The following is a 27997-nucleotide window of genomic DNA, read 5'->3' on the forward strand; positions in this document are numbered from 1 at the left end:
GATGCAATGTCCCGGGACGCGGCCCCCTAATCAATTACATTAGCCGCATCAATCATCGCACCCTGACGTTTATTGTGGAGGTGATGGGTTGATCCCGTGGACTTGGAGACAAGTCCTTGTGGTGATAAACGTCGCTATCTCTTGAGAGCACAGATAAATAGTATGCCTCAAGAGAGAGAGAGAGAGAGAGAGAGAGAGAGAGAGAGAGAGAGAGAGAGAGAGAGAGAGAGAGAGAGAGAGAGAGAGAGAGAGAGAGAGAGAGAGAGAGAGAGAGAGAGAGAGAGGGGAATAGAAGAAACATAGACGGGGGAATGACAGAGACCCGAGCGGTTGTTATCACGTAGACGCCGGATGTCCCACAGATCACTTAACTACATACGTCATCTGGAGAGAATCAATGAGCACACAATGGGCTTTCGTTTGTCTTCTTTAAGTCTTCGTAAACGTTTAGTAATGGCTGTTTCAATCCTGAACAAGGTTCTGTGCCGCATTGAAAGGTTTGAGTTGATAAACTTAATAAACAGACGCCCTCAATTCAATCTATTGCAGACAAAGGAATTTTATGTCAGCATAGGTGACATACTATTTGTCTGAGTACATTTTGGAACACCTACCAATTGACTTCAGAAGAGTATATTGACTGAACAGTATACTTGTTAATTTATTGCCTTTATTTATAGGATATTGAGAGCAATAACATCCTGACAGATTATCAGCTAGCCACATTTACAGATGACCAATGTCTTGCCATCACGAAATACTAGATATTGAATCGCCTGCATGCAGAGTTCTCATTGGCTACTGCAGCTATGATCTTGGCACAGTGTGGCCTCATCAGCCACCGTAGTGGAGTAAAACTAATTGTTGTGTAGCAGCTGACTTAACTCCTTTACTTTTTTTTACTGTTCCGAGACGTAAATAATCAGATTGGACGCTCATCAAATCGCCAGGGTAAACGGTTGTGGAGCTACAGTCCATTTGCCATACACAAGCGCTTTTTATGGCGTTATCTCCAAATCGGCCTAGAAATGATACAAATTTGAATGTCTGGCTATTATAGCTATTATGCTGTTATTTCGGTTGGTATTTTTATCACTGTGTGCTTGTACTGCTTCAATTATCATCAGAGGTAATTGTGTTTGAATTGAACTTGAAATGATGGGAAATGCAATAATTTGAGTTTGATTGCGAGTAATTAATAGTGCTTTCAAAAGTGGACAGACTTTCTAATGGTGCAAATAGCTGACTGAAAATGATCTACATCTCGCCTACAGTAAGTGTGTTTTCTGGTAGAAATTAGAAATGTGTACAATATAACTCAATATACCAGAAATACACATCTGCAGATGTAGGATGTTAATTTAAACCAGTTTGCTACAGCAGGATAATAATCCTGCATTAACAGGAAATGTGAATTATTAGTAATGGACATTTTTGTAGGGGTTGATACATTTTTCGTAAGGTTGAAATTACAAGCTTCAGAAGCCTTTTAAAACCTCAAATACACTACAAGTGTTACATTTCCTGCATTTCAGGAAAGTTATCCTGCAACAAGGCGATCAAATTAAAGGCTTTACACCAGAGTGCTACAGATGTTGGATCTTAAAAGGAAAGTTTCCTTAATATCCAAAATTTCCTAAGTGATTCCATACATTGAAACTAGTTAGGTGGAGTTGGTCTTCTCTCTCTCTCTGCAGTCTAGAACTGGAAAGCTGTAAAAACGGGTCAGTGACATGTCTTTGTGCACTGCTAGCTCTGCTCCGTTGTCAGTCAAAGAGCGATTGAGTAATTCCGCGATTTGTGGAATCCCTTTATGTATAAACTGCACGTAAGGCCCTTATTCACAATCACAGATGCAATTGGTGAAAGTGGTCCTCTGTAGTGGTCAAGTGGTGCTCTGTAGCTCAGCTGGTAGAGCATGGCACTTGTAACGCCAGGGTAGTGGGTTCGATCCCTGGGACCACCCATACACAAAAATGTATGCACGCATGACTGTAAGTCGCTTTGGATAAAAGCTTCTGCTAAATGGCATATTATTAATTAGTTTTTTTTTTGGGGGGAGAAGTGAAGACCGTAGCCTAGCGTTACAGATTAGTTATACGAAGTAAACAACAACATACAAACATGTCTGACAATGAAATACTGCTGGAGGGCTGCCAACGTTTATCATCTGTAATACATTTTTTACATTTTAATTATATTGTTAGGATACTCATAGACCAGACTACATGCAACCAAATAGGCCTACCCCAGGTGGTTCCTGGAGCCATGTATTTCACGCAAGGCTATACTATACAGTTGTTAAAAGCATGAAATGGTGTCATGCAAATAAACCAAAGCTAGCCAACACATCAGACATGGGAGATTATGATTCTGGGAAAAAAAGCGAGTAGACCCGATCCTAACGCCTTGATCACACCGACAGCGTCATTGTGGTCCTCTGTAGCTCAATTGGTAGAGCATGGCGCTTGTAATGCAAGGGTAGTGGGTTCGATCCCCGGGACCACCCATATGTAAAAATGTATGCACACATGACTGTAAGTCGCTTTGGATAAAAGCGTCTGCTAAATGGCATATTAAATAAAAAATTAAATTTAAATTAAATTAAATTGCGCAAAATAGTACGCAGTATCATCTGGATATGTGTAACAAAAGTTCAACATTCACTTGCTACCAATTCTGTCAAGCTGTCTACGCATACAGTTTGATGCATACGTTCGATAAATCCAACGTATGCACCACACAGAACGCACTGCAACTGCCTCTGCAACGCAATGCTGCAAGGCAAACGCAGCGTTCCATTGGAAAATAATGTACTTCTGGTGTACCAAAATGCAATGACACTGCCGGTGTCTTCGAGGAGTAAGTAATTAAAATGCTACAACACCTTGCATTTTTATTCTGTCTATTCTGCAATGTAAGACGACACAATTACTGTCTATTATCTCCTCAACCAACATATGCTAACCGGTAGAGCGCCTAGGCTACAACACAATAAGATCAACTCGAACTGCAGTGATTAGACTAGCTACATACCTCTGCACACTAGCGTTGACGCTTTCTCTTCTCCAAAGCGCCTCTGTATTTTGGCATGGCACTAGATCCAGTCCATGAGAATACAGAAGGAACAACTGTGTCTTTGAGTTGTCTTCTGTGTTTTGTTCCCATCATTTCCGATTGTACAGTGAGGGAAAAAAGTATTTGATCCCCTGCTGATTTTGTAGGTTTGCCCACTGACAAAGTAATTATCAGTCTATAATTTTAATGGTAGGTTTATTTGAACAGTGAGAGACAGAATAACAACAAGACCAAAGAGCTCTCCAAGGATGTAGACCTACACAAGGCTGGAATGGGCTACAAGACCATCGCCAAGCAGCTTGGTGAGAAGGTGACAACAGTTGGTGCGATTATTCGCAAATGGAAGAAACACAAAATAACTGTCAATCTCCCTCGGCCAGGGGCTCCATGCAAGATCTCACCTTGTGGAATTGCAATGATCATGAGAATGGTGAGGAATCAGAGAACGGTGAGGAATCAGCCCAGAACTACACGGGAGGATCTTGTCAATGATCTCAAGGCAGCTGGTACCATAGTCACCAAGAAAACAATTGGTAACACACTACGCCGTGAAGGACTGAAATCCTGCAGCGCCCGCAAGGTCCCCCTGCTCAAGAAAGCACATATACAGGCCCGTCTGAAGTTTGCCAATGAACATCTGAATGATTCAGAGGAGAACTGGGTGAAAGTGTTGTGGTCAGATGAGACCAAAATGGAGCTCTTTGGCATCAACTCAACTCGCCGTGTTTGGAGGAGCAGGAATGCTGCCTATGACCCCAAGAACACCATCCCCACCGTCAAACATGGAGGTGGAAACATTATGCTTTGGGGGTGTTTTTCTGCTAAGGGGACAGGACAACTTCACCGCATGAAAGGGACGATGGACGGGGCCATGTACCGTCAAATCTTGGGTGAGAACCTCCTTCCCTCAGCCAGGGCACTGAAAATGGGCAACAAAGGAGTGGCTCAAGAAGAAGCACATTAAGGTCCTGGAGTGGCCTAGTCAGTCTCCAGACCTTAATCCCATAGAAAATCTGTGGAGGGAGCTGAAGGTTCGAGTTGCCAAACGTCAGCCTCGAAACCTTAATGACTTGGAGAAGATCTGCAAAGAGGAGTGGAACAAAATCCCTCCTGAGATGTGTGCAAACCTGGTGGCCAACTTCAAGAAACGTCTGACCTCTGTGATTGCCAACAAGGGTTTTGCCACCAAGTACTAAGTCATGTTTTGCAGAGGGGTCAAATACTTATTTCCCTCATTAAAATGCAAATCGATTTTTAACATTTTTGACATGTGTTTTTCTGGATTTTTTGTTGTTGTTATTCTGTCTCTCACTGTTCAAATAAACCTACCATTAAAATTATAGACTGATCATGTCTTTGTCAGTGGGCAAACGTACAAAATCAGCAGGGGATCAAATCCTTTTTTCCCTCACTGTATATCTCTTTCGAAGTCATCGTCGATGAAGTGCTTACTACACACACATAGATTTGCAAGATTGGCTGTAGTGTTTACATCGTGTTTCCAGTTTTTTTTATCGCTACTAGCCATCTTCTGCATCTCTCTGCATCTGTCAACGGAAGACAGTGTCATTTTGTGATGTCTTCCCTAGATGTCTTATATCAAGTGCAGCCAGGGACAGAACACCAGCTTACTCTTGCTGCCATCTCTTCAGATTTCCACTTTTCAGAACTAACTTTAGGCTACCTGTGATAAGTTTTTCAACTTTTGCACCGGCTCCTTCTCCCCCCCCACACACACATCTGTGACGTCAAGCTCCAAATAAGGGCATTATACGTCACAGAGTTGCCCCACGAGAGTGCACATGCGCAATTGTTACCCATCTCCGCTGTTGCTGCAGTCAGCCCTATAACATAATTATATAAATAATCCCAATCGTTTTAGGTGGAAAATTCACATTTCTTGACTCAAAACCTATAGTACTTTTGATAAAAATAGCTAATTTGGCTGTACGCTTTCAATAAAACAAAGAATTTATCCACAATTTGCGAATTACTCAATCGCTCTTTGACTGACAACGGAGCAGAGCTAGCAGTGCACAAAGACCTGTCACTGACCCGTTTTTACAGCTTTCCAGTTCTAGACTGCAGAGAGAGAGAGAACGCCAACTCCACCTAACTAGTTTCAATGTATGGAATCACTTAGGAAATTTGGGATTTTGGGGAAACTTCCCTTTTAAGATCCAACATCTGTAGCACTCTGGTGTCTCTTTGAAATGTAACCCTGCGTGTCCTGAGTCTTGGGTTACCACTACAATACACACACACAGGCTGCTTGCCTTCCTGTTGTCGATGGCCTGGCTCATGTCTGGAGAGTTGTAACAAGGCCGGCCATTCCTCTCCCTCTGTCATGGAGCTGACAGCTGCAGGACTCTCTCTGTCATCATGATGGAGATGAGCTGGCTAGAGGGGAGGACGACACACACACACACACACACACACACACACACACACACACACACACAGCATTCTCCAATCCCCCTGAGGATTCATCATACTGGACCTATTAACCCCACACACCATTATTTCTATTTTAGGTGATCCTCAGTCTGTTCAGTGTCTAAAGACAATATACGTCTATTTTGAATCGCCATTAGGATGGCACCACTCTGGTCCTATCTCCTCCACCTCAACATGGAACATGTAAAAATATGCTTTGTCCGTCAGGTACATGTCTATTTCTCCCATATCCTATGGGGCGGGATCTATGGCAGTCTCTGTGCTTTTGAATGGGCCGTACTCATTAGGGCACACTGTAGCAAAACAGTTCATTTTCTTCCGTTTTGTGCCTAGTGAACACAACCCTGGTGTCAATAAATTACACTGTCAAAATGTGGCCCCAGGAGAGAGAAAGGGGGAGGGAGGAAAGGAGAGAGGGAAAGAAGGAGAGAGGCCTGTGCTCCTACAAACAAAAGATGTTCTGACATTACAAGCTGTTTGCTCTGGCTCTCTGAACACGCGACACCATTACTTCTCTCCAATTGATGAGACAACTTTGTAGATCCTTTACGGGGAGAACACACACACACACACACACTGTAAACATTTGTCAGGGGTCAGGACAAAAGGGCTATTGAGAGACCAAGAAAAGAGACTGGGGAACTGTCTATACTGAGTTTATGGTTAAAGAAGGTACAGCGACTAGCCATAGAAGTGATGTCCTGGCGCTACAACCAACCAGGAATTTAGACATTCATAAAAAGTGCTCTGACCAAGTAGACTTGTTCCCAAGTGCGTCAGCGTTAACACTAGAACCTCCGAGCCTTTCAGCCTATAAGTATCCGCTAGAGAACATTGTCGGGCGGCCCTTCATTAGCATATGCCTGGCCTGGATGGACCCCCCTTCCAGCCAATGACGGGTCAACATTCTAACAGTCTAATAAATACATTTAATATATGATATCGGAAGGATAATCAGTTGGTAACATTAGAGAATTAAAAAACTATTATTTCAAATAACATAATAGCATTTTCATTAGTTCACAGTCACAATGGCCACAATTCTTCATCATTACACTATTGTTCTAAATTAAATCAACCTCTTCATCATTCAGTTAGGCCTAATTTAAATTAAATTGTGAAGTAACATTCACAATGATCAGTTTCTATCGCCCTTTCATCCATTTAGCCTATGTCGTTCATTCAGTGAGGAGAGAGAGACACCTGGCTGAGTACTAACGTCCTACAGCGCATTGTCTTGGCCCATTAAGGTAGGAATAGGTGTGAAAAAATTAAATCAATATTCTGACAACTGAGCAATGTCAAATACAAACATTTTGGAAAAGTCAAGGAAGGAGCAGGACTTTCCCTTTTTTTATGGCGATTTTTATTTATTTACCAAATCTTAAAGATGCTATTGACGGGAATTAAGTTGTCGTCAACCTTTTTCCCCCCAATTAAATGGCTATATTTTTCTGTCTTTCTGGGGCATGCAACAGTGTTTTAAGCAACCCTTCCACTCCTCCCCGCACCCTGCCCCTCACCTCCCCCCTTGCCCCCATCAGACTTGACTGTGCGCAGCCAGGCAGGAAATACACTGGTCGAGGTATTTATTTATCTGGGGAAGAAATCTCATCATGGAGTCATTCCTCGTCTCTCTCGACTTGAAGGCATCATCTGGAACTGACCCCGGCTTAAACCCCAAAGCCCAAAGAAAGCGCTTGCTTGTGCTCCCCCGACCCACATATACAGTACGTGCACTTAGCCCCAACTCAAGGGACACCTTTCACTTTCATGTTAGGGGCCCCAAGTCCCTCAATCTTCTCCCTCCTCGTCCTCCCTTTCCTCCCGTCAATATGTGGAAAAGCCACAAGCCCGTATCTAAGGGGAGGGGAGCGACTGACTAGCCTTCAAAACCACCCCACCCTTTCCCCTAAGTGTCGAAATATCTCAGAAGTTAGTGTACTTTAAATACCCTTCTTCTCTTTGCGCACCGTCTCTCTCTCTCTCTCTCTCTCTCTCTCTCTCTCTCTCACGAGCCCTCTGGTGAGCAAGATGGACTTGTCAGACCAGCGTGAGGTGATGTGAGGAAAGCTCTTTGCATATTTACACCAAAATATGCAAAAGCAGTAAATATTTATCCGGGCCTAATAAACGATACGTCATTTTGCCAGGCGTCTTCCATCATCACATGACAATATACCCGTGGCCCGCTTCCAAAAACCTCTTCCGATGACAGATTCGGTCTCTTAAGTAGGTTTCTATGTTCTTCTTTGCATACAAAGGGGTCCCTGGTTTGAATTACGGGCTTCAATGGTTTGAGAGAGACATTTGACCCAATGTGTATTCCTACACACCCATACAACTCTGAGGAAAGAAATTGAGATGGGAGAATACTGGAATACTGGAATCCAGAAAGCCAATATCAGATTGATCAGATTGAAGCATGTTGCTAATGAAAAACATGTTGCTACCTCAACCTCATACGCTGCCGAGATATCCCATCTTTCAAACTTGATGTTTGCCAGCAGAAATGAAAAGCGTCTACGTATCATATGGATTGACTCTCAAACTAATTTATGCGGCCTACAGGTCAAGCTCTAAATCTCTCTCCAACGTCCCCCCATGCCCCCCCTGCGTGTTCCATGAGGCCATATGTGATCATTAGAGAAGAGGTGGAGATATTTCTCCCCCCACCCGGCCCGACGACATATCGATACGCCGCAACCTTATCAAAAGCAAAGACAGAAGATGCGATATATCATAGTGTGAAAGCAACCCCGACCAGGATACTGTGTATGCAATCCTCTTAGCCGCCAAGGTAGCGTTATTTATTGGTCGGCTACCATGCGGCTGTCAAAACAACTGTTGGCCGGAGATCTATCGCCCCTCCCTTATTCACTTATGATTATTACTGATCATCCTCCCAAATGACTTATCAATAAAGTGGGCCAGCCGGTTAATTTATCTCTATGGCTCTGTCAATATGAAGTTCTGCGTCGCGGCTTAAAAGGATAGAGGCCCAATGCTAAGGTGATGGATGAGGCGCTAGGCCTGTATGAAAATATGACCCTTTTAATACATTTGTTACTGTGCTCTCTCTTGCTCTCCCTCTCTCTCACGTTTTTAACAACTCCGAGGCACAATGTCGATTTCTCTCTCTCCCGGCATTGTAAAATAATGTACCTCTGTCAAGGTGTATTTGCTGAGCAAGCGCGGACTGTGAACCCTTCAGAGCTATTATTGTCCTGAAGAGAACAATCCACTTCAACAACAAGTTGAAGAATGCAGCAAGAATTCAGCCTGTCAGTGTATACTTAGTGTATATTAAGCTGTGGAATATTAGCAGAATAAAACATAGGTCCAATGTCGCTTGTATGGATAATACGTCGATATGAGTCATAGGGAGCATTGAAACGATGATGCAGCTCATCCCGGGTTTTATTGAAAAGCACCCATCACATTTTATCGTGACATTTGCCTGAGCATAAATCACGGGAACTCTTAAAGGACTCTTAAATGACTCGGGGTCATTGCTCGTACTGTAAACACACCTGTTGTTTGAGAAGTGGCCGGGACGGGGCCGCACAATGGCAGCACGTGTTCTGCCCTTTGTGTTTCCACTCTATCTCTTGGAAGGTTTCAGTTCCGCCAACCAACGCCCGCCCCATCCCAATACGTTGAGTAATAACGTTGTTAGCTTTAGCCCCGTCAAACCAATTTCTGATCTCTCTCACCTTTGTGTTGGGCCCAGACAATAGGACTAGTGCATTCCTCTGCCATCCGCTGCCATGGTCTGTATGCCTTTCTCACATTCGACTGACAGCCAAAGTTGAAGACGTTGATAAGGCTATAATATGGAACCAAACAATGCTAAGCTGGGAGCCATTATGTTTAATTGCCCCCCCCTATCAATAGCCCTCGGCGCATTCTGCTATCAGGGCTGCCTTGATGTTTGCCTTGGCAGACGGCTTCAAGTCCTCAGCTTATTAAAGTCTTCATAAATATATTCTATCAGAATGCTGCCTAGCTTCCTGGTATTTAGCAGGGAGGATTTCCCCCCTTCCTTCCTCCTTCTCTACATCCCTCCTTCCTTCTTCATGTTCTTTCTTGAGCATGCTCATTGTTAAAATATGTTTTAAGTAGTGATAGCGCAGCGACTAATTTTTTTGTCGGCTCCCTCGCCGTATCTGTTGGGAAGTCCCGAAATAGCCCCTTTACACCCTGCTGAGGACAAATGACCCTGGAACACAAACTGAGTCCAAAAAACCCCTATCCAGTCAGTCAGTATCCTTACTCAAACAAGATTCAACTGATTAGAGAGAGAGAGAGAGAGAGAGAGAGAGAGAGAGAGAGAGAGAGAGAGAGAGAGAGAGAGAGAGAGAGAGAGAGAGAGAGAGAGAGAGAGAGAGAGAGAGAGAGAGAGAGAGAGAGAGAGAGAGAGAGAGAGAGAGAGAGAGAGAGAGAGAGAGAGAGAGAGAGAGAGAGAGAGAGAGAGAGAGAGAGAGAGAGAGAGAGAGAGAGAGAGCCTGTTTTGGTCCGGGGCTATCAAAGCGATATCAGAAGTGTAGACCTCATAGGAAAAGACTGCAGACTAGTGATATTTTTCTTGAAGTGTGTCGCCTGTGAAGGGTTGAGAGCGGCTGGTGCTGGAGAGAATCACAGTGATTAATTTGCTGCAATCATGTTTGACATGATAGTTAGGGCCCAGTTTAGACGGCAGAGCAGTGAAAACCAGAAAGAGCTCTCTCTCTCTTTCTTTCTCATACTCACACACAGGCACGCTCAGCCATTTATTATGCAGTGCACGATCGCGCCGCGAAAGACCGCATCCGTGCTAATCTATAGGTCACGAAATCAATAATGTCCCGGCATTGCCACAATTAACTCTTGTCAGAGTGCCAGTGCTGGAGAAAGTTCTCAATAACTGCATAGCAAAACTTCCAATTTGTGGCTTTCTTGGTGTGGCTCCTGTAGCCAATGGGTTGTCAGTCTATTGGTTCAAAAGGCCTTGAGGTCTGTTTGCTGGTGTTTCTTTTTGGAAACTTGCGGCTTCTGACATCTATAACCATCCATTGGCCGTGTTGCTATTGCCTCATATTATCCAGACTTGAGGAGAATTGTTTTTGGCATCGAGTGCCAACATTTTCCTACAGCGAAAACTCTAAAAGTGGTCTTATTTTTTTATTTTTTTCTGTACTACTGGTGTACATCTGGGATGCTCTAGCATTTGTCGCTGCTCCCTGAGTAGTTAAAGCGCTATCGCTAATTCCTGGACTCGCAATAAGTGGACCCCCAGTTTCGATAGTGATTGTGTCTTGCGAAGTGGTGCAGGGGTTCAAGTTGTGAATGCAAACGACCACATGTGCTTTGAGTAGAGCCTGTGCTGGACAGCCTCTGAGGGTTAGAGAGAAAAAGAGGTGCTAGTGGTTCTGGAATGAACTGGGCCCGATTTGCTCCATGTGTGCCTGGCTGGCAATGATGTTTGTAGCTATAACCTTAATAACGGGGGGGAGGATTTCTCATTTCTCGTCGTGTGCGAAAACACACACAAATACACACACACACCTAATGAGGTTTACACAGTCACCGCGTTGGAATGATTCCGCAGGTGGCTGCACTTTCATCTCGGCCCGTGTGTTTACGTTTTAGGTAATTTCAGGCCATAAAGAGGGTTTTGTGCCCAGACACATCCTTCCACTGTCTCCATGACACCAGCACTAATTGCTATAGTTTGCCTTAGTTTCTCTACTTGTCATGTCCATAAGACATATTGACAAGTTAGCGTTAGCCTAGCGCAGATAGGACAACAAGGGTACAATTTGAAACCGCTCTGTCGAGGGATCCAGAAATAAGCTCACCTCTGTTTTGAGTGTTCCCTCTGACGTGGAGAAAAAAGTGACTTTGAAACGATGGTGACATGGGCAATAAATCATACGCTGGTGTTAGTCAGGGAGGCCAATCACTTTTTCCCCTCTTCTAATTAATAGGCTATTTATTTGCTTGGCTGGGTCTCTGTACGGCTGTGGAGAGTGTGTCTGTGCGTGTGCCTGTGTGTCCGTCTGCAGGAGCTGAAAGAGAGAAAGGGAGAGAGAGGCAGCCTTGGGCCTGGCGCATCACACCTATTACCCCATGCGTTACAGCGCAGGAGACCCCATTGACCACTGCTCTTCATAGCAAGGCACACACCAACTTCAACTGAGATGTTTTTATATTTATTCATTTTAAGCAGCTTGTTTTCAAAGCTCAATGCAAAACGAGAACAACATATTTTCTCAGAGACTCACGTCGAGATTTGGAGTGCACCAGCAGAGAAAGAAGAGGAGGAGGGAAGGGAAGAAGCGGGTCTAACCCAAAAGCTGAAAGACATTCAACCGTCAGTTTAACCGCTTGTGTCTGTTTGCATGTCTCCTACAGTTTCAGGTTACTCTCGCACAATTTGATACATACATATATTTATGTTTGGCGTGTGGAGAGGGTGGTGGAGAGAGGGAGGGAGCTCGGGCCTAACCCTGTTGGAGTGCCTGGTAGCGTTTTGCAGAGTCAATGAAGCTGTTACTTTGTAAACTGTTACAGCTGGCCTCCACATATTACCATAGGGGGAAGGCCCCTCTCGCCTCTCTCGCCTCTCTGTCTACCCTCTCTCTCCTCTCTCTCTCCCTCTCTTTCACCTCTCCCTCTTTATCTATCCTCTCTTTCTCTCCCTCTCTCTCTTCCTCTCTTCCATTATATGTGTCCATCACTCTAAGGGCTATTGTCAGAGCACAATGTGAACAGGATGGCCAGGAATGTGAAGGAGGGTTCTTCTTATCAGCACCACCACACACAGAAACGCGCAGCTCTGGCATTGCCCAAAGCTGTGCCTCTGAGCAGTTTCCTAGCGCTACAGCCATTTATAAACACACACCAAGGGTGTGTTTGGATGCTGTTGTGTGTGTTATGAGTTACACATGGGCTGTGGTGGACCAAATACAAAGACCTCGGAGTCGCTAGTTTAAAATAGTGTCATTGAATTGCGCCGCCGGCTGACGTGATTTTGTTTTTATGATGGGGGATGGCTTTGACAAGGCTGAGGATTAGATTATAGATGTAAGTAGCATAAGTGTACTCGTGTAAGTATCTGTGGTGTAATTGCTTCCATTCAGTGCGCTGGGAGATCCACTGACAGCTTAATGTAGGGAACTGCAGCTTTGGTCTACTGTCTGTCTGTATGTCTGCAGCACACATGGATGAGTCTTAAATACAGATTTCTGAAATGGCATCCTATTCACTGAAATGGCATCCTATTCACTGAAATGGCATCCAATTCACTGAAATGGCATCCTATTCACTGAAATTACAATCTATGGGCCCTGGTCAAAAGTAATGCTCTATATAGGGATAGAGTGACATTTCAGATGTAGTGCACATGGACTGGATGTCAGTCTCCCTTGGCAGGAAATGGGAGACACTGAGGCCTATTGGCAGTACTAGATCACTTTAACATTTCTATTTGGTCTTTATTTAACCAAATGAGATCCCTTTCAAGTCTCTTTCAATGGCGCCTTGGATGGTCAAGAGGTCAATCATGCAGACACATGATACATGTGACCATTAAACCTTAAGAGACTTGGAGATTTAAAGTCAGTGATGTACTTAACGATTGCACATGCACATGTGTAAAAGTAAATGGGTCTAGGGCCGGGAAGAATCACGCGTTTGTTGGGCAGAAATGTTGCCAGCGCTTATAGAACCCCGATCCGGCTTTACCGTCCACACAGACCATAATCTGTCTTTGAGCAGGTCTATTCAACATGATTCATAAAAGACTCCACTGTACGCGTCAAATAATCCCCCCACAGTTTCCCCACATCAGATTCCAAATGAGATAACTGCTCAGAATACAGACGCATATCCCTCCCCCTTCCCCTTCAAATCATCGAGGACATTCAAGGAGAAATCCAAACGTTAATATGTCAAGTTCAATATATGGGTACGGAATTACCAGTGAACCCCACACAACACACCCTCTGTTGGAGAGACATGGGGAGCATAGATCTGGGGCATTGGGAGGCGGGGGGGCTTGAGAGATGCCGGTATGTGTGTGTGTGTGTGTGTGTGTGTATGTGTGCGTGTGCGCATGTGTGTGTGCACGCCCATGTGTGTCTTTAATATGGGCCTGATAATCCCAGCTAAACTCAGACTATGGACGGTTTCCCCTCCCTAATTCCCAGCCATGAATGGGCCCCTGTGAGAGAGAGCAAGAGAGAGAGAGAGAGAGCGAGGGAGGAGGGTGGTTGCCATTATCACTGTAACCATCCCTCCTACCTCTTCATCATTCCTTGCTTCCTCAACATGATGCGTTTCAACCCCCAGACACTGGCAGCATTCTCCCCACAGCCTTTCTGAGTAAATATTGCTGGAGGCCTAATTCCACATCTCCTTTCCTCTCTCCCCCAAAGCTGACTGTCTCAGTGAAATGTCCTGTTATGCCGAAGGGAGGGGGGGGGGAACTCTGTAACTTTGAATCCCCTGGTCTTACCGTGGTAACGGTATGGAGTCCCCCTGCCCATCAGGTCGCCACGGTCATGATTAATGGAAGAGGTTATGGTTTGGTCCGAGGTTGTTCAGAGCGCTATACGTCATTGTGTCATTGGAATTAGGAGTCTGTTATTTCTGTCAGAGCTGAGTTGTAAAGATGTTTGTTTGTTTTCTTCACAGCAGATGCTGAATGACCACGAGGCGGCGTCCTCTCCGGAGAGCTGCATCAAAAAGGTAAGCAGATGTATTGTTGTTGTTCAACGTTTTCTGTTTGGTTGACCACTGTCACAGCACGCACACACACTACAACTGTAATACCAAATACCTCCATCATTTCAGACGTGGAATCCATGTCAAATCACATATTATAGATATACTGTATATTCACAATCAAAATCAAATGTGAATGACTGTCCAGTTTCCCATAGCATGACCAGTGGATTGTCTTGCTGTGACTGTGAATGATCGGGTGGTAAGTGTGTGTGTGTGTGTGTGTGTGTGAGAGAGATTCTCCTTTAATTGGTCTTTGTGTTGTCGATACGTCCCATTGAACGTGGCACCAGCAGCCACGTCTTTATGAGGTGATACATTTATTGAGGGGGCGGACCGTTGGCTTTTACGGCCAGTGTCGCCGGGTCACGGCAGAAAGGGAGAGAAAGTTCAAGTATCAACTTAATGGTGCGTGAAAGAACAATGGCTGGGGACAGAGAAGAAGAAGGGAGGGAGAGACACTTGTTGAGAATCAATGGAAACCTACACTGAGCGTACAAAACATTAGGAACGCCTGCTCTTTCCATGACAGACTGACCAGGTGAATCCAAGTGAAAGTTATGATCCCTTATTGATGCCACTTGTTAAATCCACCTCAATCCGTATAGATGAAGGGGAGGAGACAGGTTGAAGAAGGATTTTTTAGCCTTGAGACAATTGAGACATGGATTGTGTATGTGTGGCATTCAGAGAGTGAAGACAAAATATTTAAGTGCCTTTGAACGGGGTATGGTAGTAGGTGCCAGGCGCACTGGTTTGAGTGTGTCAAGAACTGCAACGATGCTGGGTTTATCACGCTCAACAGTTTCCCGTGTGTATCAAGAATGGTCCACCACCCAAAGGACATCCAGCCAATTTGACACAACTGTGGGAAGCATTGGAGTCAACATCAGGCAGCATCCCTGTGGAACGCTTTCAACACCTTGTAGAGTCCATGCCCCGAAGAATTGAAGCTGTGCTGGGGGCGAAAGGGGGTGCAACTCAATATTAGAAAGGTGTTCCTAGTGTTTTGTACACTCAGTGTAGAGCCATGGTCCGGCCCACACACTCCAGCAATGCGTCCCAAATGGCATCCTATTCCCTATTTACTGCAGTACTTTTGATTTAGATTAGATGAGTTTACTAGTCACAGATGTCATTGCAGGGTACAGTGAAGTTCTTAAATTCCGAGCTCCAAAAGTGCAGGTCAAATAAAGAAGTGAATGAAACAATACTACTACTACTACTACTACTAATAATAATACTGTTGTCCAAGGCCTATAGGGCTCTGGTCAACAGTAGTGCAGTGTATAGGGAATAGGGTGCCATTTGGGACTCAGCCCAATTCTTTCTATAGCTCAAACAGTACAAAGGATGAATAGGGGTTAAGGAGCTTCCCTGGGTTCTAGAGTGTTGGGCCAGTAACCGAAAGGTCGCTTGTTAGAATCCCCGAGCTGACTAGGTGAAAAATCTGTTGACTTGCCCTTGAGCAAGGCACGTAACCCTAATTTCTCCTTAAACCTAAGAGCATGTGCTAAATGACTAAAATGTAAATGGTTTGTAGGGTGTCACTGGTTGGTGAACTTTGAACTCGGTTTCACTCAAACGCCCCGGACTATTGAGTCTCAAACGCCCCATGCGTTTTCTTCTGTTTGGTGCCCTAGTGATTACGACCCTGAGTTCTCTGTGCTGTATGTACTTGACCCCTCATCTAAACCTTAAACATGAATCCATTTGTGTCATGATGAAGGTCTTTCAGTTGGCTTTCAAAATACGCAACTCAATGTTTAGCTCTGGTCTCAACTTCACTTGACCACCTCCCCAGTGGCAGGTCCTATACTGCCTCAACCCACACAGATGTTTAAGACGTGCGACACACACACACACACACACACACACACACACACACACACACACACACACACACAGGCATGCGGACACATATGGATACACCCCCCCCCACACACACACGGACACAGTGAGTGGGTATTGATGGTGGCTCATTATGCTCACAGTGTGCTGTGGTGGGCCATCGTCATGCCATAGTGGACCGCATGGTACACCGTTATGAATATGAATGACATTATGCATGAGCCTTTTCCCAATGACATTACTCATTCATCAGTGTAACACACACACACGCACACACACATCCCCTTCCTCCACCTCTACACCACACAGTGGGCTATTGCTGTGCTTGATTACTGGAAAATGCAAATTGAGTCTCAGCTCGGATACAGCCTCATTGTATGAGAGAGTTATGTGTGTATTGTATTGAGAGGGTTATGTGTGTCTTGTAGGGTTATGCATCTATTCTATTCAGTATATGAGAGGGTTATCCATGTATTGTATTCTGTATATGAGCGGGTTACGTGTGTATTGTATTCAGTATATGAGAGGGTTATGCATGTATTGTATTCAGTATATGAGAGGGTCATGTGTGTATTGTATTCAGTATATGAGAGGGTTATGCGTGTATTGTATTCAGTATATGAGAGGGTTCTGTGTGTATTGTATTCAGTATATGAGAGGGTTATGCGTGTATTGTATTCAGTATATGAGAGGGTTCTGTGTGTATTGTATTCAGTATATGAGAGGGTTATGCGTGTATTGTATTCAGTATATGAGAGGGTTATGCGTGTATTGTATTCAGTATATGAGAGGGTTATGTGTGTATTGTGTTCAGTATATGAGAGGGTTATGTGTGTATTGTATTCAGTATATGAGAGGGTTATGTGTGTATTGTATTCAGTATATGAGAGGGTTATGTGTGTATTGTATTCAGTATATGAGAGGGTTATGTGTGTATTGTATTCAGTATATGAGAGGGTTATGTGTGTATTGTGTTCAGTATATGAGAGGGTTCTGCGTGTATTGTATTCAGTATATGAGAGGGTTATGCGTGTATTGTGTTCAGTATATGAGAGGGTTATGTGTGTATTGTATTCAGTATATGAGAGGGTTTGCGTGTGTATTGTATTCAGTATATGAGAGGGTTATGCGTGTATTGTGTACAGTATATGAGAGGGTTACGTGTGTATTGTATTCAGTATATGAGAGGGTTATGTGTGTATTGTATTCAGTATATGAGAGGGTTATGTGTGTATTGTATTCAGTATATGAGAGGGTTATGTGTGTATTGTATTCAGTATATGAGAGGGTTCTGTGTGTATTGTATTCAGTATATCAGAGGGTTATGTGTGTATTGTGTTCAGTATATGAGAGGGTTATGTGTGTATTGTATTCAGTATATGAGAGGTTTCTGTGTGTATTGTATTCAGTATATGAGAGGGTTATGTGTGTATTGTATTCAGTATATGAGAGGGTTATGTGTGTATGGTATTCAGTATATGAGAGGGTTATGTGTGTATTGTGTTCAGTATATGAGAGGGTTATGTGTGTATTGTATTCAGTATATGAGAGGGTTATGTGTGTATTGTATTCAGTATATGAGAGGGTTATGTGTGTATTGTATTCAGTATATGAGAGGGTTATGTGTGTATTGTATTCAGTATATGAGAGGGTTATGTGTGTATTGTATTCAGTATATGAGAGGGTTATGTGTGTATTGTATTCAGTATATGAGAGGGTTATGTGTGTATTGTAGGGCCTATATTACGCTGTGACCTCCAATCGGACCGAGTCACTCGTTTTCAGATGTGTTAATTTTTGGAAGTAGTCCCTCAAGGATCGTCCCTAGTGTATTAAAAGTGGTGTAGTATTATCAGAATGGATTGAATGTATCTAGCGTATTCCCAGCGTTTGTGTATGGGGGAAACTCACTTCCAGTGTAGACCAAAAGCTGCCTGGTGGTGTACGTATTGCTTTTTGTGGGCATCACAATGGTACTATTGAAAAGTCATTGTGTGTGGTGTCGGATCCCATGCTGTCACTTTGTCTAGGTAAATGATGAAGACGTCACATACAGTAAATTGTAAACCGTCTGTTATCATATCATAATGAGAGGACACTACTATGTACGCACATACACACACACACACACACACACACACACACACACACACACACACACACACACACACACAAACACACTGTGACTATAGAAATGGCTCTGCACCCCTCTCAAGTGCGGTCCTCCACTCCTCCATTCCGTCCTCCATCCCTCTATCTCAGTGGCGACGAGGAACCAGCTGGGGTCTTGTGGGGTCTCCCTCCCTCCCTCCTACCCCCCTCATCTGTTCTTCCTCCCACTCCCTGTCCGTTTACTCACAGAAAAGGGCCTCTGGCTATTGGAAAGAAACCAAGAGAGAGAGAGAGGGAGAAGGAGAGAGAGATCATCCATAACATTATACCATTATCTATGTATCCATCACAGTGCTTGACCCTACAGATCCCTCTCTCCCGAAACCAAAACAACACCTCGTCCCAAGAGGCTTTGGGCCGAGATAGACGGACTAGACCCCAAAACGGATAGACAGAGAGAGAGAGACTAGACTGAAAACAGAGGGAGGGATAAAGGAGGAGAGAAGATGTTATTGTAGCTCCAAAGCCGTCTTAGTGAAATCTGCCGAGAACGTGAGATAGCTGGATAAGAGTCAAGGGGCTTCCATTCACTCCCCAGACTCTAAAGAAGGTGTGAGTTTGTTATCCCTCTCTTTCTTGCTCTTTCTTTATTTCCCGCTCTCTCTCTCCATACCTCTCTCTCTTTCTCTCTCTCCTCTCTCTCTCTCTCTCTCTCTCTCTCTCACTCTCTCTCACTCTCTCTCTCTTCATACCCCTCTCTCTCTCACTCTCCCTCTCTTTCTATCTCTCTTTCTGGGGGTATTAGATTAGATGGTGATACATATCATTGCAGGTTGTTGATAGGATCAGCTGTGGTTGGGTTCTGAACAGTCCTATCTGTCTATCTATCTGTCTGTCTGTCTGTTTTATCCCCGCTTCTGTTTATCCCACCTGCCATTCACTGACTACCCCAGTCTATGGGATGTGTGTGTGTGTGTGTGTGTGGGGGGGGATTGTCAATCCCTCCAACAGAAGAGCGTTGCTGTCTTTTAAACACGTGTAAACACACAAGCTAGATCAGGAGTCAGATAGTATTAAGACATGGACACCCTCACAGTGCAATCGATATTATGTAATTGCTTTTTATCCCCTCCGATCCTCACCCCAAACAACACTATATCTTTCTTTCTTTCTCTTTCTTATTTCTTAGCACTATCTCGTTTCATCCTTTCAACGGTGCAAGGATTACGTTTTTTCATCAAGGATTCTTTCTTTATAAGGTGTGAATGGAAAAATAAAGCAGTGATATATTTGTTATGTAAGTCATCGCTCTCTGTTTGTCCAAGGAGACAGGGGCAAACATAGTTCTCCAAAGCGGGACTCTTGATGCTTTGATGGAGGAGAGATGAATGACCTCTCGACGTCATTTGACAGGGACCCAGGCAGAGAAATGTTTTGGCGTTCTTTTCCCAAATTTATTTGTCAGTCTCTATCGATAACAGCGTGCTACAGTTTTATTTCAGTGGGAAAAAACACAATTCATCAGTGTGTGTGTGTTTAGTGGTTGTTATAAACTGTGTGAACCTTCAGTTGTTCTTTCCCAGTCTGTTACCCCCATGAGATTCCCCCGGTCACTAGCTGGTTTGTGAGTAAATCGTTTTTGGCTCTAGTTGGGAAAATGTTGAGGGGGGGAAGTGTTGGATAGGGGTCAGCAGTGTGTGTGCCTGTGTGTGTGTGTGTGTGTGTGTGTGTGCTTGTGCGTTTGGCAGACCTGATTATTTTTTTGTAACCAGGGAATTTTGTCTTTAAATGTGCTCTTTCTTCTAAATGGCCTTAAATTTATGAAGGTTATTAAGGGACCGAAAGAAAAGCATTACAGGTCACAGAAGCGATTCTCCGCTCGGGGGAAACCAGCCCTGTAAAAAAAAACGATGATTGATTGATAATTATGATAATTTGTTTAAAATGATAATCTGGAAGGATATTATAATCACTGCCACCCCGGCCACACCACAGGGGCAGCCCGTTTCCCATAATGTGGGGCCATCAGAAATGCCCCCTGGTTACGAGTGACGGGGGTGTGGGGTGGTAGGGGGGTGGATACGAGAGGGGCTCCCGGTCTTCTCCCCAGGGGCGACGGGCGGCTGATGAATGATGACCCAGAGGAGCTGGAAATCAGAGCAGAATAAACAGGCTGGGAAGACAGGAGGGGCTGTTAACTATCTGTAGCGGGGAGAGGGCAATTATACGGCCAGGCAGGGAGGCAGGCAGGCCACAGAGAAGCCAGGCCCCTGGCCCTGAGGGGGTGAGCAGAGGGGCCCGCAAGAATGTGGAGACCTCCTATAGACCTTCACGACCCTCACATACACACACATGCAAGCAAACACACACACACACATATTTCCCCCTTGCTCTGTCCGGTGAGGCTGTCAAAGGAATTAGTCTATCCTCCATTTCCACTGGTGGCAATGTACATGGAGTCTACACAATGCCCTATGTACATAGTCATTGAACACTGGTCACTTTAATAATGTTTACATATTGTTTAACCCACTTTATATGTATAGTATATACTGTATTGTAGTCACTGAACACTGGTCACTTTAATAATGTTTACATACTGTTTTACCTACTTTATATGTATATAGTGTATTCTAGTCATGGCTCATCCTATATAACTACTGCTGTACACACCTTTTCTATTCACATACTGTCCATACTGTCTATACACACCATTCATATGCATATACAGTATGTTATTTATATTACGGACTCAGGTCCGGAAGCTAATTTCCTGCAATTCTATCCATTTTGCCATGGGGTTTTGTACTGTGTATTTATATACTGTATTCTCCACATAGCTCATTCTAATATTTCTACTACTGCATTTTATTTACACTGTTCATACACACCACATATTTATTTCTACACTGGATTCTTGACATAGCTCACTAATATATCTACTGCTGTACATATCATTCTTAGTATATCTGGTGTAAATTTATCCGGTGTATATACGTATAGATAGCATTTGGATTACTGTTACAGTGCTATTTGGATTCGTTCTGACATTTCAAGATTTCTTGTTGTTTATTATAATTTTTATGTAGATTATTGGTGTACTTGTTTGACATTTTACTGCATTGTTATGAGCTAGTAACATAAGTGTTTCGCTGCACCCGCTATAACATCTGCTACACTGTGTACGCGACCAATAAACTTTGATTTGATTTGACTATGGTGGCATAAATGGCTACTCTCGGTCTGAACAGAATCAGCAAGAATTGCATGCTTTTTCAGTTGGTGGAAAGAGTCCCCTTGCTCATGCCTTCAACCTCCACAGACAGAGAGAAAAACACCCAGTCATTTAAATCATTTAGCCTTCTCTGTCAGCGTGAGCGGAGGGATGTGTAAAACTAATATTTGCGGTTTCCAGGCCCGCTACGAGATGACTTGATGATAATATCATTTCTTTCCTCTCCGGCAGCTCGGTTACATTTTAATGGTTCTGGCTGATATGTTTTGTTTTTTCGGCCTGCCCAGAGTTCCCTCATTCCAAATATACACCAGGGCCATGTCTGGTTCGTCAAATGTGACTTGGAGTTTCTTAGCTTGTTAGTGGCAGGATTCCCTGTAGCATGTTAAGCTGATACAAATGGACAGACAGTTATACAAACATGAAGAGAAGTATGAAGTAGTATAGTATGGGGAATTTGAAAGAAAAATGGGGGTGGGGGGGGGGTAAGTTTCACCCATTACTGTGCCACCCATAGCTCTGTCTTGTTCTCTCTCCCTCTCTCTCTCTGACTGCTCTGTGGGAACGGTCCCAGCGTCAGTGCAGAATGGTGTCATTATTCCTGGGCCTTCAGAGTCCACTGACCATCACACACTGATCCTTCAGTCTCTGAGCTGAGGCCAGCACTGTCCTCTGTCCTGTGATCAAGCAGTGTGTGTGTCCTGACTGAAGAGATGGCCATGCAGGACAGTGTGTGGGCCCATCTGACATATCTGTGCGGTTATCGCTGATCAGCGGTGGACGTCACCGCTCGCAGAAGCGCTGGGACTGGAATTCAAGTGGGAGTGGGAGAGAAAAGAAAGAAAGAAAGAAAGAGGGAGACAGAGAATGACAAGAGCGAGGGGGCGGAGGGGAAGAGCGAGGCGGCTTGAAGGGACACCGTGGAACTTTCACTTCTTTGCTCGCTGCGTCAGCCTGCAACTCTGACCTCCCTCTCTTTCTCTCATAACCTTTCCCTCAATGGGCCTCTCCCCACCTCCTTCAAAAGGAGGCAGACAGACAGACAGACAGATAGACAGTGGCTGGGTCTGTCATGTGAGGGTGTCTTCGTTATGAGGCCTCTCTCTCTTGCTCTCTGTGTTTCTCTCTTTCTCCTTTCCTCCCTCTCACTTATAATCTCTCTCTCTCCTTCTCTCTCTTCCCTCCCTCCCTCTTTCTACCCTCTTTCTTCCCTACCTTCCTCTTTTTCTCTCTCTCTCTCTCACTCTCGCTCTCTCTCTCTCTTTTGTCCAAACTGTCACCCTCTCACCCACTCTGTGAGCAGGAGTCCATTAAATCTGCGGCCCTGAAAGCAGAGGGGTGGCGGTTCAGCCGACACACATAATAACATGTGGGCCCACTGCTCTGGGCTGTTGCTATGGGAGCCTGGTGACTCCCTGAAGAAGTTAGGAGAGATTTTAATTTTTTAAATAAATCCTTGATTTAATTAATGCCTAGTGAAAACAATGCCCAAAAGTGAAAATGCATCACTGCACAGCAGAGCCTAGAATACTAAAAACAGGTCCCCTTTCATTTCTGAGGAGGGGAGGGGGCAGGGGAGGGGATGTTGATGGTATGTGATGAACTGAGAATGAGGAAAGCCACTGGTAAAAAGGGAGGTGATTCTGAACAAAGTGTCCTGTTTTGGGTGGTTACCCCATACAGTACCTTCCCATCCTCTTGTTTTTTCTAGCTCCACTTTTCAGACTCTTTGCAGGTTTATTTTCTTATGGTCCTCGGCCACAGACCAACCCACAGGTTCAGAAAGAGAGAGGTTGAGAGAGAAGGAAATACAGATGGACGGACAGACAGAGAGGAGGACAGATGGAGAGAGGGGGGACAGACAGAAAGAGAGAGGGGGAGAGAGAAATACAGACAGACGGACGGACAGACAGAGAGGAGGACAGACGGAGAGAGGGGGGACAGAAAGAGAGAGAGAGAGGGGAGGCCCTCCTGTAATCTGGAGGAATGCCAAAATGCCCAGGAGAGGCGCGTTGCCAGCCAGACCCTGTCCCGCTCCCAGAGACAAACTCTGTCTGGACAGAGAGAGTGAGAGAGAGAGAGAGTTCCAAGGTCATGTGAAAGAAAAGCCCTCCATCCCTCCACACAGCCATCCCCCATCACCAGCCCCCTGGAATATTTTAGGCAGACAAAACAGTCAAAAATGACAGACAGAAAAAAATTGGAATGGCAAGGAAGGGGGATAGCGGAGATGATTAGGGTATGTGTGCAGAGATTGTGGAGGGGGTCTGGCATTGGGTAAGGGGTCATTGGGGACCTCTTATCCGGAGAGGACTGGTATGGTACAGGAAGTGTGCCATGTGGTGTATATTGTCTGCAAGGCAGGCGCACCACAGACATTGTTTCAAGGGAGTGTGTGTGTGTGTGTGTTGTATAGTGTGTGTGCATGGCAGGCTCACCACAGGCATTGTTTCAAAGGAGGGATGGTAGACTGGAACGGCAATGATGAGTATGAAGCTTACAGCAGTAGGGTGAAGTTGCCCCTAGTCCCTGATCTAGGGTCACTTCAGCATTTTCCACCTTAATGGTTAAGATTAGGATTTGGAGAGCGTAAGCTGATCCTAGTTCAGTGTCTAGACGGGGTCACAAGGGGTAGCTGACCCCTGGTCAGGGCTAACATGCATTCAAAAGGAGACACTTACCCATTGTCACCTGGTCACCTGACATCCACATACGTGGTTATTGGGTTTTACCTGACCTGATAAGTGATCTTAAGTAGTGTAGATCTGACGTCCATGTGCACACACACACACACACACACACATATTACTGAATAAGTACCTCTCACTGTCCTGTATAAGTGGAAGGAGGTGAGGGAGAGAGAGGGGGAGAGAGAGAGGTGGAGAGAGAGGTGGAGAGAGAGAGGGAGAGAGAGATGAGAGAGAGAGAGAGAGAGAGAGAGAGAGAGAGAGAGAGAGAGAGAGAGAGAGAGAGAGAGAGAGAGAGAGAGAGAGAGAGAGAGAGAGAGAGAGAGAGAGAGAAACACACAGAGACGCACACACAGATAGACAGCACTCCCATCTGTGCCACACATGGTTGGGATTGCCTAGTAGTAATCCCCAGGTCACTCTCACACATACCTCCAGGGTTTCCCACAGCTCCTGCTGTCACACATAGGGAGGTGTGTGTGTGTGTGCATGCGTGTGTTTGCAAGAGTGTGTGTGTGAGAGAGTTTGGCGTGTGTGTGTGAGAGAGAAAGTTTGGTGTGTGTCAGTGTGTGTGGGTGCGTACGTGTGTAGCATATTGTGTGTGTGAGTGGGTGTTAGCAAGACATGTTTCAATCCACCGCCATCAGAGGGTTCTCCTCCAAAGCAAAATAAACGAAGCACTTAAGTGTGTTCTTCCTTAGTCAACTGTTCTGTCATGCAAAATGAGAAATATCTCAGTGTTATCAGGATAGTACTTTATGTACTTTAATTTGTCCATCCATCTCTGCTGAAGAAAATATTTATTGCAATCAATTCAAACTCTAATCAAAAACAAACCTCAATACAATAGTAAAATAGACATCTACGCATAGAACATGGTCAAATGATGCAATATACATTTACGTCATTTAGCAGACGCTCTTATCCAGAGCGACTTACAGTTAGTGAGTGCATACATTTTTTTAATATTTTTTTTTATACTGGCCCCCCGTGGGAATCGAACCCACAACCCTGGCGTTGCAAGTGCCGTGCTCTACCAACTGAGCTACACGGGACTGAATATACACATAGAACATGGTAAAATGATAAAATATACACATAGAACACTAAAGACTAGAATTATATAACAAGTTAAAAGGACATAAAATGTTATTCAGTTTTTTAAAAATGCCCTGGAGAAACCTCCTCTCAATACATGGACACAGTCGAAAGCACTTGAGCTGGGGCGAAATAACACTGTCGGGAATTGATAGTGAGTCAATTGATTGTGAAATTGATCCGGAAACGAGTTCTCAGGAGAATGTTTAGTAGATAATGTTGGTCAATATCTGTGAGTGTAAAAAACACACACACACCCAGAAAAGGCCTCTGTAGGCCTATGTCATATAATACAAGTGATATGTTTTTCTTTAGGCAGTACTGAGGTGTCTGTCAGATGATATTGATAAAGCTAAGAATTAAATTATTTAAAAAAGAAATCATGATATCTATTTGGTATTCGGTCAGTTATAGATCCGTCCTGAGTTTGTCCATGCACATCTGAAATACAAAGAAAAAGCAACACCAACACCATCTACATGTGTGTGTTTCTGAGTGTGTGTGTGTGTATGTGAGTGTGTGTGTGTTTCTGAGTGTGTGTGTGTATGTGAGTGAAAAACCAAGACGCGTCCAAACAAACACGTCCCGATCGACCTCATACACAACAACACCAGGCGGCGGAGGGAATAGAACGCTTAACACAAACTTACACAAAGCCCCACCTACCTTCTCCATTCCCTTCGAAACTTCGCCAACTTGTGATGCTGATGCAGACAAGTTAATAAAACAAGGATTTCTCCCCCCTCCCTTTCCTCCCTCCCTCACTCCCCTCTGTCTTTCCGTGGTTGAACACTGGAGCTTTGAGAGTCTTAATCTTCATTACAGCGTATTACCCCTCTGGGAGGCCTCTCTGTCTGGTGGAGGCTGGCACGGCCACTACGCTGAGCCCCCTCGCCGGTGGGGTAATACGCTGTAGAGTGTATGGACAGACACCCACCACTCCACCACCCACCTCACCCCGCTCAAATGAACTGTTAAATAACCCAGCGATCGCTAATCCCAAACCTGGGCCCCGGAGGTAGAAACACTAGGTGGCTCGGACCGTCTGTTTGACCGTCCATCAATCATCCTTTATAAGGAGCTTTAAGAGATTTATCATTAATTACAAAAAAGAGAGCGGGAGGGGGGGTGGAGGAGGGGGGAGGAAGCAGCATCTAGGGAGCGTCAGCTCAACACCCAGTGTGTGTGTGTGTTCTCGTAATGGACAAGAATGTCTGTTTATTTTATTATTTCTCTCTCTCTCTTATCTCACTCTCTAACATCTATCCAAAAATACATCCAGGCGAAAACATGGAGCCCTTTCAATATCCCTAATCAGAAGGCCCGAGAGAGAGGCGGAGTGAGAGAGAAAGAGAGAGAGAGACGGAGTGAGAGCGAGAAAGAGTGAGAGTGAGAGTGAGAGAGAGACGGAGTGAGAAAGAGATGGAGTTAGAGAGAGACAGAGTGAGAGAGAGCGAGAGACTGAGTGAGTGACAGAGAGAGATGGAGTGAGAGAGAGAGAGATGGAGTGAGAGAGAGAGAGAGATGCAGGGAGAAGGAGAGAGACTGAGTGAGTGAGAGGGAGAGAGATGGTGAGAGAGAGAGAGACTGAGTGAGTGAGAGGGAGAGAGATGGTGAGAGAGAGAGATGGTGAGAGAGAGGGAGAGAGATGGTGAGAGAGAGAGAGAGATGGTGAGAGAGAGAGAGTGATGCAGGGAGAAGGAGAGAGACTGAGTGAGTGAAAAGGAGATAGATGGTGAGAGAGAGAGAGACTGAGTGAGTGAGAGGGAGAGAGATGGTGAGAGAGAGAGAGATGTGAGAGAGATGGTGAGAGAGAGAGAGATGGTGAGAGAGAGAGGGAGAGAGATGGTGAGAGAGAGTGATCACAAACATACAGACTTCACTGTGTCATCCTCCTTTCCCACCATGCAGCTAGCCTGCCAGCCATCCTTCATTCAGCATGCTAATACAACAACAACAGGGGGGGGGGTATCAAGGAGGACAGTTGACTTCCTGTGATAATGAAGCTAATGAATGAAGAGGGGCTAATTGAGTAAACAAGCGGCAAAGCCCGTCACCCCTAATTAAGCCATTACAAGGAAGAGCGGCTCATTGCCACGGCGAGGGGTAATTAACACGCTACCGCGGCGACGACAAACAACACAGGGAATTATCTGATGGAGAAACAATGATTAGGCCAAGTGGGGGGGGACTTTGAGACGCAAGGGGAGAGGGGGACCCCCTCCACACACACACACACACACACACACACACACACACACACACCACCATCCCCAAGAGAGCAGTCCCCGTGTCACTCTGTGTGAATTCATACAAGATAATCCCTTTATTCAACTAGATACGCCATAAAGACCTCATGTCTGCCATGGATGTGGAAAGCATCTTCTTTGACACTATCTGAGGGAAGAGATCATGAGACGAGGACACACAGGGAAAGAGCGAAAGAAGGGAGAGGGAGAGGATAAGAGAGAGAGACCATGCTATGTGGATGTGTTCATTCATACCTGATAGTCCTGTATTGCGTAGAGACGCGTGCGAGGTTGATAGACAAAATGGCTTCGGTGTTCAAAGAGTAATTCACCCTCTGGCCTTACCCTCTGCCTAGTCAAAGTATTAAATATTACCATGTTTGTTAATTATATTCTATTATGTTGTATTGATTTGATATCCGCATATATTTGTTCTGTCATTTTATTTGGCTCAGTTCATA

At 44.7% G+C, this 27997-nt stretch overlaps 1 protein-coding gene across 3 annotated transcripts in view; it reads left to right on the forward strand.

Annotated features, from left to right (window-relative positions):
• The window catches only part of prdm16 (PR domain containing 16), a 205551-nt gene that overhangs the window by 95566 nt on the left and 81988 nt on the right, over positions 1–27997 (forward strand). For all 3 annotated transcript variants that reach the window (XM_041846075.2, XM_041846077.2, XM_041846074.2), the window contains exon 3: positions 14215–14268. In XM_041846075.2, coding sequence (XP_041702009.2) covers positions 14215–14268 — 54 coding nt within the window. The remainder of the gene's footprint in view (positions 1–14214; positions 14269–27997) is intronic.

The sequence above is a fragment of the Coregonus clupeaformis genome, chromosome 24, assembly GCF_020615455.1.
Source record: "Coregonus clupeaformis isolate EN_2021a chromosome 24, ASM2061545v1, whole genome shotgun sequence".
Lineage (NCBI taxonomy): Eukaryota > Metazoa > Chordata > Actinopteri > Salmoniformes > Salmonidae > Coregonus > Coregonus clupeaformis.